The 12675-nt window shown below is 40.9% G+C and overlaps 1 protein-coding gene across 24 annotated transcripts in view; it reads left to right on the top strand.

The window, feature by feature from the left end:
- Nucleotides 1-12675, top strand: part of FNBP1 (formin binding protein 1) — a 98325-nt gene that overhangs the window by 60553 nt on the left and 25097 nt on the right. For 12 of the 24 annotated variants that reach the window (XM_027688056.1, XM_027688055.1, XM_027688060.1 and 9 more), the window contains 4 exons: nt 3750-3878; nt 5654-5800; nt 10785-10982; nt 12379-12561. In XM_027688056.1, coding sequence (XP_027543857.1) covers nt 3750-3878; nt 5654-5800; nt 10785-10982; nt 12379-12561 — 657 coding nt within the window. Of the gene's footprint in view, nt 1-3749; nt 3879-5653; nt 5801-10784; nt 10983-11951; nt 11979-12378; nt 12562-12675 lie in introns of all 24 variants that reach the window. The other 12 variants (XM_027688074.1, XM_027688072.1, XM_027688071.1 and 9 more) reach the window with 5 other exon arrangements.

Here is a 12675-nt window from a genome sequence, read left to right as displayed (position 1 = left end):
TGTAGCTATTGAGTTTAGTGTTGTTTTTCACCTGAGGTGGGTACTGTTGAGACCTGGGTGTTGGGGTTTTTTTTAGACACTAAAGACAGACACAACTCTACTGATTTTTAAAAATCAACACTTTGAAAATTATTACTGTTCTGCAGTTCACTACTGCCCTGCTTTCTCCCCCATCATCTAGTAAAGCTGTATAAAGAAAAGATAAAAGATTGGTTTTGATTACATTTAATGGCAGTTTTGTATAGGTTCTGTGAGAGGAGGTCACACATAATAAGCCTTTCCTGCTGCTAGTGAGGTTTTACCTAGTTCAGTCTATCAGAGCTGTGCTTCCTTTACCCACAGTGTTCTCTGAGTTACAGAAAACACTCCCCTGGTGTGACTGTGTTTAAATCTGATTGCCATGGCAGTGGGAGCCTGAAGCTTAACCTGTGTGCTCACTGCAAGGTTAGTGGTGCTGCAGGTACTGGGCTGTCACTCATTTTTGGGAGCATTTTATAAGCATTGACAGATGTGACCTTCTAGTTCTGTTGCTGCCATGTGAGTTCAGAGAAGAACTGCCTTAACAAAACCAGACTTTGGAGAGAAAGGGACACGTTTATACACTGTGCACGTTTATTTGGGGAGAAAAAGATGTTATAAAGGGATGTTTGGGGTTGGGGGTGTGCAAAATCTGCGTGTCTTTCTCAGCATCAGGCATTTGAAAGCAAATTGCTGCTGTTCCCCCCACAAATCTCTCAGGTTTACATATGCTTTTTGCTTTTTGGTGTTGCTGAAAGGTGACCTCATTCTTTCTTTCTTCCTTTCTTTGAAGAAGGGAGGGGATTTTTCGTTGCATTCAGAGTACCTTGCCTTGAATCTCTTACAAACTGAGCAATCTGGCAGTTTGTAGGAAATCTGGATTGTGGTTTCACATGTGGTGCTGGAAATGTGAGCTCTTACTCAGTCATCCCTGCCCAGTTAAAGGACAGAGTGTGTTAACTGAAAGCTGCATCACAGTATCATTCTCTTATATCTAAAGTCATGGTCTGGTTTTCCAGAGCCCAATTATTCCAAAGCCTTTCCTTCTGGAAATACTGTTGAGAGAAAATATTTTAACATTAACTCTAGGAAGCCCCCCCAAAAAACCTCCTCTGAAGCTGTTTGCATGCACAAGTGAGCAGTAAAGAAGGCAAAACTTTATTTTCTGTAAAGCTCAACTATAAATTACTCCTGAAATAGCTCCTGTGAGTCTCTGCAGCTCCAGGCTACTGCATCCATTACTCTGAATGTGAAACTTAAAATCAACTCATTTTTATCACTCAGTGCTTCAGCAGAGTGCAGGAGCCTATAAAATGTAATTCTGTTGATAATGGAAGTGATGATGCTAGAGTAAGTGACATACTCAAATGAAGTAATACAAAAATTCTGGATTTTTTTTTTTATATTCTTATTTTAAGATCCAAATACCTCATTGGAAAAATATTTAAGCTGTTTAAAGCTTGCCAAATGCATTAAATGGCCAGGAGAAACAAAACATCACTAGGGCTCTCACACAAAAATTCTTGGTTTTGGAATGCACCCAATTTTATTTACTCATCTGCTTCCCCCTCTTATTTGGGGCCAGTTAAGATCATTTTGGAAACTGGTTGTCTACTCCTGTATACATCTAGCTCAGAGTTATTTTGTCATATCCAGCCATTGAGTTTGCTCTCCAAAATGAACTCTGGCTTAATGCTTGCTGGATCTGCCTGGAAATGTGTAATAATGGATTTCTTGTTTTTCTGCTTCAACAATAGAGTCAAGGGACAAATTCCAGAGTTGCACTATTTAAAATTATAAAAAAAAGAGAGAGAGAGAGAGAGAGAGACAGCTGTATGAGTGGGAGCGGGGCTGGAGTAAAGTCAGCTCAAACAATGGGTTGCTCTTAGGTAGATGAGGAGAATGGGCCTCACAAATGGATATTGATCTGCAGCAGCTGGGATGTGAGGAAGGGGCTGGGAGACAAGCTTGCACCACTCTTCCAGCTGTCCCACCCTTCCATGGCTGACTTTGTTTTCCTGGTAAATTTGTGTTTGTAGTACAAGGCTACGTTGTTTTCCTCTCACATTTAATGTAGCTATGTGTGAGTGCGTGGATGATAAAGTTTAATAAGCTTTATAGCACTTGGGCAGAGAAATGATTGATGTGGCTTCTTGGAATTTGATTGCAGCAGGTAAATATGCTGAAATTACACACTCATCCTTTGCAGGAGTTAGTGGACACTTAAATCCCCTGGGGAACAAGCAAAGTTGAAAGTCTGTCTTCTATTGGATTCATTTATTTGGTTATAGTCACATTCTTTTCCATTTGATGCTACTGTTTCATTCCTGTGATGCACTTAGTGCCCAGTATCTCCTCATTCTGCTTGAATTATTTCTGTAGAAGGAATGTGAAGGGGATCTGGGAAATTCCTACAGTTGACTGCAAAAGCAATAGCTGAATTGAGGTGAAGTAAATTATTAGGTGAGATGTGTGAGCTTGACAAATCGAGATTTGAAACCCTCTGGCAGAATTTGTTACCTTCCATTTAAGATTACTAAAATGTTCCATGATTTGGTATTTCATGGATTTATTGTCAGGAAACTACTGTCTGCTTGGAACAGTTCAAAGAATAACCCTGATCTGAACTGGTTTTGATGGGACCCCACTTGAAATATGCTAAAATTCTTTGCTGTGTTGTGTTCCCTGAAACACTCCAAAGTGCTTTAAGTAATTTTTAAATTTAAATTTAATGTTGAATTTTTAAATAACCCCCTTGTCTTAAGGGGTTATTCAGCAATTGAACAGCAGAGCTCTGGCCAGGTGAGGGGGAGCTTCAATGACAGGAGCAGGACAGGCAGTGAAGGCTCAGGGATGTAGGAAAGGAAGAGAAGGAAGAGTTGCTGTATGAAGGCCACTGGCAAGGAAGGAAAAGGCATCTAAACCAAACAGATGGGACAGGGAGTAAGGGAATAATATTGGGCAGTGAAGCAGATGACAGAAGGCCTTGGAAAGCAGAACTGTAAGGGGAAGAATCTGAAAATATAAAAGGGTCACTCAGGGACAGATTATTCTAGGGAAAGAAGTGAGATTAATTGCCCAGTGCTCTGCTGTGTTGGGCAGCAAAACAAATCATCTGTGTGGGTAAAAATAGGAAGGGAGTCGTGTCTCAGCTGCTGCTCAGGCTTCTCTCTCCTCGTGAGCTTCATGCCAGAGCTGTTGGAGGGAGTGTGGGTAAAGGACTCTGCAGAACACACAGAGTTAAGATGATTTGTCATGATCATGTTGCCTAAGGCATGGGAAATGAGACAAAACTGTGCTGGGTTTTTTTCTCACTTCCCTTTCCCCAGAAAATACTGCTCAGCAACAGGGAAGCAGTTCATTAGAGGAAAGGAGGTGCCGTCCAACAGGGCATATGTGGAGCAAGAAGAGTGTCCACAAGTGTGCCAAGAAGGTGCCTGTCCAGTGGACAGGGATAAGCTTGTTTTCAGTGTTTTACATGTGTTTGCCAAAGGTTGTTCATGGAAGGCAAAATGGTTCATGGATTGGTAACACAAGAAAGGAACAGCAGCACTGCCCAGGCTGCAGCTTGTGCTTGGTGAGATGAACTCCTTCACAAAATATGAGTAAATCAAAAGCTGGAGTGTTCTGAGTCCTGTATCCTAATGTTCCTGGATAGTAAGATGAGGAGGACAACAAATGCAATTGCTTTCCATGTAGTAAATTATAAATTTCTTTGGGTATTTCTTCAGGCAAGACAGCAAGCCCAGCTGCGACATCAGATGGCAGAAGACAGCAAAGCAGAATATTCTTCCACCCTACAGAAGTTCAACAGTGAGCAGCACGAGCATTACTACACACACATACCAAACATCTTCCAGGTAAGGGACACTGGCACAGATCTAGAGTAGCTCATAGTTCTGTCATAAGAACAGAGGGTCATGTTGCACATCACCTCAATCCCTGACTTTTACTTTTTGCTAACTTTTTTGGTCGTTCTTAGCAGATTTTATGTGCAAGACACCCCAAGAGACGTTAGGATAAATTATCCCAGTTTCTTAGACTAGATGTCAAGGGATCAATAATATATGAGGAAGGTGACATTGAACTGTCATGACAGATTACGATGGCCTTTGGAATCCTCACAGTCTGGCTCTGTTCAACTCTTGTGCCTGTGCAGCTGGGGATGAGAACATCATTTGCATTGTTGGGGCAGGAGTCAGCTGGGCAGCATTGCATCTCACAGCCCTTTATAACCTGTGCTCAAATCAGACTTCACAGATGTTTAAATGTAAAGCACAGTAATTCTGCAGTAGTGAATGCCAAAGGGTTTAGTGCTGATTATGTCTTAAGGTGCCTAAAGAAAAGGCTGTAGAGGAAGAATAAAAAAGCCATCACATTTATTCTGACTGGAGATCCAAGTCTGTGCTCGGCTGAACGAATGGGGATTAATGTAGTAGAACAGAAGTTCGAAATGACTGTTCCATTGTAATGGGTCATAAGCATCAGAAGTGGAACATACAACCTTTTTAAGGGAGGAAATGTCACATGCTTGTCATCAGATGAGAAATAGCTGATATTTGCGTAGCAAACACGCACTTTCCTACCCACAGCTGAAACTTCTGAGCTAAATGGGCACCTCCTCTTTTGCCCTGTGGTGTTTCAAACCAATGCCTTGAGATAAGTTATTCCTGGGATCAAATATAACATTTTTTTGCGATACATTTGTGTTTGATGGAGGAGCTGGTAAGCACTCTGATGTGTAGAGGGGCATGCTAAAGTTCTGCAGATGTGCCCTTTTCCCTATCAGTGCCCCAGTAAGCTCTAGTGCTTTCTTTTAGATTTTGAAATAAGTTTGGGATTTTTTTTTTTGTGAAGAATTGTTGTTGCTTGTGGATCAGTCAAGGCAGTGGGGATTTTTAAGCTGATGATGTTCCATAGGATTCCTGCAGTCCAGTGCAAAACAGGCTGTTCCTGCTCATGCCCTTCTGTATCCTGTTGTAATTTGTCATAATAGAATTATGCCACATCCAGTTTCCCTTGTTGTAAATGAGAGGCCTGTGGAATAGATGCTGAAGATCTTGGCACTGAATCCACTAAGCAACGAGGAGCATATGTTGGGAAGCCCTGGTGTGAACAACACATGATGTATTGTACATCAATACATGATGTATTGCATTGTGAACTATACACAATGTATAGGACTGCTTGTAAACCAAAAATTACCTTCTAGGGAAATGGAGAAGGGGAGACATCAAGATTTTTATTTCCGTGGATTCTGCAGTGGAATGAAAATAAGATCTTTCAGAATATGCACAGAAAATGAATTTATTGTTGCAGAAATTCTCTTAAAGCCCTGAGGAGCCAATCCTTACAAGTCTAAAGCTGGGGTTTTGGCAAATCAGCAGTTTTTAACATAAAAAGTTAATTGAAAAATTCCCAGTAATAGTAAAAGAGATTCCTTTTAGAATGGCATTTTGGTGTTTGAGGGAACAGCATCACTTGGTGCCTTCCTGAGAACAGCTGTCCTAGTTTGTCCTGAAAAATATATTTAAACCAGAAGTTTTAAAGCAGCTGATGTACGCTGGGGAGGAAAACTGGGTGAAACTGTGAAGTTAATCTTGATGTTTGATCTGAATGGAATGTAACATTTTAGAAAATACAAGAGATGGAGGAGAGAAGGATCGTGAGGATAGGTGAATCCATGAAAACCTTTGCGGAAGTCGACCGCCAAGTGATCCCCATCATTGGGAAGTGTCTGGATGAAATAACAAAGGCTGCAGAATCAGTGGATCACAAGAATGTAAGTGTTGCATTGTTTGCATTGTTGATTGTCATCTTTAGTATTGATCTCGTACATATGGAGAATTAAATCCTGTGTCCAGGCTGCAGCACCAGAGCTCTGCAGTCATAGAACTAAACCAAAGCACAGCTTCATGTCCCAAGCTGCTTTGTCTGAGGCAGGATGTGCTCAGATTATTCCCCAAATCTACTTAACACCCAGAAATGCCTCTACTGCCATGCTTGTTATTTTTAAATTTTATTCTTTTAGGAATATTCTCTCCTTTTGCTAGGATAATTACTTTTTGAAGTATTGTGATTGAAAAATAGGCTTCTGCATAGAATAAGATAATGTTGGATAATTTCAAATACTTAATAATCACTAATTCTTGTAAAGGTGGTTTCTATGTCTCCTAGTCAGAAAGCAAAGTTTCAGAAATGTCTTCATTCCAATTAGTTTTATAATAATGAAAGTCTTTAAAGTATTGGCTACTATTGTAAACTATTGCAGTTTGGTGAAGTCTGGTGAAATCTTCCTGTAAAATCTTTCTTTGCGGATTTGGGGTTTGCTGGCAACCTGTAAATGAGCAAACCTTGCTTTCTGAACATCATTGTAGGATGCAAAGAAGCCTTTCTGATAAAAAGGCTGATAAAGAGCTCAGTTGAGCTTCCTGATGTTCAGTGACCACAAGGGCAATGCGTTTTCTATTTTGTTTGCAGAATGATCTGCTCCTTTCCTACACTAAGTCTCTGTTCTTTCAGCCCTGCTCATGGATCACATTATAGTGCTTCAAATACAGCATATGTCTTGCTGGCTGTTTGAATTTCCCATACATGTTTTTCACTGGTATCTTTTCTGAGCTGCTCAGTGCCCAGAGCCCGGGGACTGCCATGAATTGGCAGCATAAGCCCAAAGCTGAAGTTTTGAAATGAATCCTCTCCTCTCTGTTCAGCAATGGCTCTCACAAAGAGCAGCATAGGAAACCAAGGATTCTGAATATTACTCTCTGAGTGGGAAAATGGGGAACTGGGGCACAGATTCCTGTGTTAGAACAATATATCCTGCTTGAGGTACAGCTTTTGGTGCTGCATGGTGAAATCATGTTGGGGAGATTCGTGTCTCAGCCTGTGCTCTGCTTGAGTCTTCAAGTGAGGTCTTAGCAAAACACACAGCTGGGTGTCTGAATCAGGGTGAATTTTATATTCAAGTCAGCCTCTGTTGCACAAAGATAAGTCAAATTGGTGACTCCTGCACAGGTGTGACATTAGAAAATGGTGGCTTTGAGCATTGATGACTGAATTTACCAGGATCCTCCTGTAAACACCGTGCTGACAAAAATGTGTTTAGCCAAAGTACTTATATCTGAACAACAACAAAGGGTTTAGCACGTTCTAAGTCCATTAATGGTTCTTTTTTCTTTGAAGTCATCAGGGATTTTATCATCTCTAGAATAGTAGTTTCTACCTTCTTGATTCTGATGAAAGTGTTGTGCTGCCCTTCTGTGGCAACGCAGGTCCTGCCACTGTGTCCAGGTGGCCATAGGTGCACATGGGAACAATTTAAAAGCTGTATTTTCTTTATCTCCAGGTAATGTACTGCATTTGCCACTAGTGCAGAGTGTTACCACAGACCTTTACCATCTCACCCCTTAGCATTTCAAGAAGTTTGGGCTCTCTTAAACTGACATCAAGAGAATTTCTCCTTTTCCTCCAAATATTACAATTGAAGCTTGTCTCCTTCACTCCTCAAGCTTAAAAAGCTTTGGATAGGAAAGTCCACTTGGTGTGTGCTGTGGTCAACCTTGATGATGAGGTCAGATTCCAGGAGAGTTGACTGCAGGGACAGCTGGTGATGATAGAACAGCACAATGGTGAGCAAACCCAGGAGCCTGCTGAGCAGGAAGAGCTCTGTGAGAAGCTCTGAGCCCACACAGACATGTGCTTCCCAGCTGGGAGCAGATCCCCAGGATCTGGTAATCATAAACAGAAATACAGTGTCACCAAGCTTGAAGTGTGTAAGGTCAGACTCTATGACCCTGCCAAAAGGCACTGATGCATTTGGAGTTTGTATTTAGCTCTTGGTATCTTCTGGCTTTATGTCGCTTTTTTCTGCCCCATTATCACGTGCAATTACTGAAGAAAGGGATAATGGCACTGAAAGCTGCTCTTTTTGCGGTGACTTCACTTCAGAAACCAGGGCTTTAAATGGAATAACACAACTAAGATATAAAATGTACTGGTCAGAAAAATTAGAGCACATAATTCTACTAGAATTTACCTTGTGTACCACACTGTGTGTTGACTCTTGCTGATTTTGGAACCTGCAAGTTCTGCAGCGTTTTTTTTTTCTGTCAGTAAAATATTACCTGCTGATGGTAAGGTGTTGCTGTTTTATTTTGGTTTTCTTCTTTTAAACAGCAGAACCTTGGACTTCATGTAGGTGTCTCAGAGCTTTTTCATAATAAATTTTCGGCTGTGGATAGGTTTGTTAAAAACTTTGGTCCATGAAGGTGGAGTTCCTGTGGGATCTGTGAACCACCATGACTTTTAGCATCAGAATTGTGTAGTGCAATAGTAAGGCAGGGTGTATTTCTAAAGTGACTTTGGAACTGCTAACAGGCTTCCTTTCCACGGCCAGCTCCATGTTCCCTCTCTCTCTGGATGCTGGCAGGATTCTGGAACATCACTTCTCTTCCAGGGCCTCTATTTTATTGGGTAGTGTAAAGAACCAGAGTGGCATATTGGGTCAGATTTAATACTGTCTGTGTAATATTTAAGCTGCAGAGAATAAAGTTCTGCCTCATGCCCACTCTGCACAGGAGCAACTCTTTCAGGCTTAGTTACTAAATGTGTAACCACATAAATAGGATTATTTTATACCCTCATTGAAGTGTGCAGAATTCCTGACAATAGCAATAGAAACTGTGTGGAATTAGCTGGGAATCCTGGTTGGCTGTAACCGTGTTTCTAATAGTTTTTAATGTTTTCTTCTTTTCATTTCCCCTTTCTAACCACTTGAGCAACACAAAGGTCGTGTTGCAAGGGTGAGCTGTGGTGACTGCCAGGTGAACCTGTGCAGAACCCGATTCAGAAGGCTCTAGCAGCAGATAAAACTAATTTGTTATGGACTTTGGAGTTCCTGTTATGACATTATCTCTGTGATATATGGAGCATGCTGGTTATTTTTAGCTCCATTGTAGTGGAAGGATGTTTTGACTAAATGGAAAGAACACTGTAAAATTAAGAGGAAAAAATGAAAAGCCTTGTGCATAGAATAAAATACCAGTGGAGTATTTAATATAACACTGTGTAGTCTCTTAGAGTCATAGAATGGTTTGGGTTGGAAGGGACCATAAAGATCACCTCATTCCACCCCCTGCCATTGACAGAGACACCTTCCACTAGCCCAGGTGACTCCAAGCCCCATCCAACCTGGCCTTGGACACTTCCAGGGATGGGGCAGCCACAGCTTCTCTGGGCAACCTGTGCCAGGGCTTCACCACCCTCACAGGGAAAAATTTCTTCCTAATCTCTAATCTAAACCTACTCTTTTTCAGTTTGAAGCCCACTAGATTTCTCCTGAAAGGATTTTACCTACAGACATACACAGAATCTGTGAAATGCCTTCAAAGCAACAAGTTCATCTGTTTATGTGATCAGGATGGTGATGCTCCTCTCTAAGAGACTGAAAAGATATTTGTGTTCTGAGGCACAGTTTGTCTAATGATCTTAGAAGAAAGCTGTTAGAGTATACCAAAAATCTCCTTTTCCAAAAAAACAAGTAAATGGGAAGTGTGTAAAAATATTTTTTTCCCCTGAGTCCATTGGTTTTAAATGCATTTGGCAAGCTGAGGTCTGAATTTGAGCTTATGTATAATTAATTGTGTTTGTAGACCTGAGTAGGAAAAGTGCTATTTATTGGTTTTGCTTTGATTTGTTTTTTTCTTTTCCCTCTGTCAAAAGAAACAAAAGAGCAACAAACTGTACACAGTCTACAGTCAGTGTGGCTGACTTATATCCCTCCTGATAGTGCCATGAGGGAAGGTGGCCTCAGTGACCTTAAATCTTTGTTACAAATCACTTACCTGTTCAGGTACTGAGCTGTGATTGCTTTTCTAGTCAGTAAAGTTAATAAGCTCTTGGTGCTTTTCACCAGTAGACATGAAAAGGCCTTTAGAGGATGTTTGTACCAGAATTTTTGGGGTTTGTGTTGGAAATGAAAGAAAGGGAATGAAAACCTTGCTGGCTGTGGTCAGATTCAGGAGTTGGGCAGCTCAGTGGGAGTTTGGAGTGAGAAGACCTGAGTTTACTCTTCCTAAGCATCATCTTTAGTTGCCTTCAATGAACCTATGCTTTAATGATAGTTATATATTATTAATTTTCCTAAATAGACCATAGTCCTCTGCTTTTTATCTGTTGGTGTTTTGAGTAACAACTCTGTGATATCTCTGCAAAATGGACTGGAGTTTCATAACAGCAATAATGGACTATTTAAGACTAAAGCTCACTTTATTTATGAAAATAAAGACTTATTTCCATAGAATGATTGTTTATTTAGAGATTTATAATGAAACCTTAGTTGTGGTCATTTATGTTCCCAGTTATAACACATTCTGACAGACACAGGTTGGAGACTTTTATTCTGTGTGGGGGAGTTGTTGTGTTCTTAACTGCATTTATCACTTCAGTATCTGGGAGTATTGAACATTACACCTCAGAGGTCCTTGTTTTGGTGGGATACTGTTCTGTGCCTAGGTGGGGTTTTTTTTGAAAGCACATAATGGTAATGAAAATAGAGCCAAGAAAAATACCCTGGTCTTGGAGCAGAAGGTGGAGAGACTGGTGTTGATCCTGGGCTCTGGGTGGGTGTTCACTCCCAGGAATGAGCCTGGTTGGTTCCCACAAGGATGAACTTTCTTGTCCTTACTCTGTTTTAATGTGCCACCAATTTGATGAGAGCCCTCACCTAAGATATTTACACTTGTGTTGGATCTGTCCCATTCCAGGATTCTCAGATGGTAATAGAAGCCTTTAAATCAGGGTTTGAGCCTCCGGGAGACATCGAATTTGAGGATTTCACGCAGCCCATGAAGAGAACTGTCTCAGAATCCAGCCTTTCCAACTCCAGGGGGGATGGCAAGTCAGAGCCCAAGTTTGGTGGCAAATCCAAGGGCAAGTTATGGCCATTCATCAAGAAAAATAAGGTACTGATTTGCAAACTTGAGCGTGGTGCTAGTATGTGTTTTGTCAATAACCTCTGTCTTGTCTGGTAATCCTGGCAAGTACAATTTTTTCTTAAAGAGAATTTTAGATTCGGAAAGTTAATAACTGATGTCTTAATGGCGTTTTGTTGTAGTCTTTGGTTACTTAAAATTTCTTTATATCTTTACTTTTTTTCTCGTATAATTTCTTTAATTATGTTGCAAGTTTTTAAAATTAATTTAACTTAAGTTGTCACGTCTCTGCCATGGTCCATTTCTGTTCCTAACTCCGAGAAGGAATCGTAAACCACTTACCTAGTGCCATGTGTGCCAACTAACATTGTTACTTGTGGGAAGCTTTAATGTGGCGTCACTGTTTTGCCACTCTCTAAAACTCTCCTTGGCTTTTCATTTGCGTTTCCAGTTCTGTGCACTGGGGTGAGCAGGTGGGTGGCTGGGAACAGGGAATTGCTGCGATTCCATCCTGAGGCACAACTAATGGAGCATAACTAACTGAGCAGTTGACTTTTTAAAAAAAGACCATATTAACTTAATGTATCCATTAAACCTTTTTCATTCCACTGTCATATTTTACACCATAATGCATGGCAGCATTTATCTGGGGTTACCAGAACGTGTCAGGGTGACTGGACTGAATCAGTTTTCAGTAACACTGATGGCAGCCCAGAGTAGCTTCTTTGTTTTAACCTCACCCTTGCTCTGACCCTTTACCAAACTACTTCTAATTAGAGTAAAAAAAAAAATCTACCAGTTCACAATGGATCATTCTCGTAGTGCTGGTATGAGAAACAACTCAGCTCTCTGGTGCTTACATCAGTGTAGCCAGAAAAAAACCACACCCAGGACTACCTCCTGAGCAAATTCATAGAATAACTTGTACAAGTGAAGTGTGATGCACATGGCTGAGGTATGATTTGGAAGCAGGAAGGAATGTGGTTTGTTGTTTTCCAGATAATAGAAACGCTACTGGGCACTAAGGTACCTTCCTTATCTGATCCATTTAAATTCAGGTATTTGAAAGCTCTATCCATATGCATTATTCCGAGCTGTCCACAGAGCAGAACAGGGCAATTTATGGGGATAGCAGCTGCATGGAAGAGTCTGCATGAGCTTCCTTCAAAATACTTTTGTGTTACTCTTCTGTTGCATCACTTACTAAAACTTTCATTTATCACACTCTTCATTTAACACAACTCTTAACTACTGCTTTCTCCCCTCTTTTGAACCATGGCCTTTAATATTTAATTATTTAATTGGGTTTGGTTTTTTTTTTCCTCTGAATTTCAAATATCGGTTTTGATGCTTATTTTCGTTTTGTGTTTTTTTATCTTTTTATTTTGGTTTTTTATTCTGTCACTTCTCCATCTCTTATACGTAGCTTATGTCCCTTTTAACATCCCCCCATCAGCCCCCTCCTCCTCCCCCTGCCTCTGCCTCACCCTCTGCTGTTCCCAACGGCCCCCAGTCTCCCAAGCAGCAAAAGGAACCCCTCTCCCATCGCTTCAACGAGTTCATGACCTCCAAACCCAAAATCCACTGCTTCAGGAGCCTAAAGCGCGGGGTAAGTTCTCCTCTGGATACCTCTCTCTCTCTCTCTCTCTCTTTCTCTCTTTCTTTTCTTTCTTTCTTGCGCTTTTATTGCACGTTCTGTTATGTAAAAACTCGTTTTGTTTTG

This window comes from Neopelma chrysocephalum, unplaced genomic scaffold (genome assembly GCF_003984885.1).
Source record: "Neopelma chrysocephalum unplaced genomic scaffold, ASM398488v2 Primary Assembly neopelma1_74, whole genome shotgun sequence".
NCBI classification, from domain to species: Eukaryota; Metazoa; Chordata; class Aves; order Passeriformes; family Pipridae; genus Neopelma; species Neopelma chrysocephalum.
This window is presented reverse-complemented; position numbering and strand designations above follow the sequence as displayed.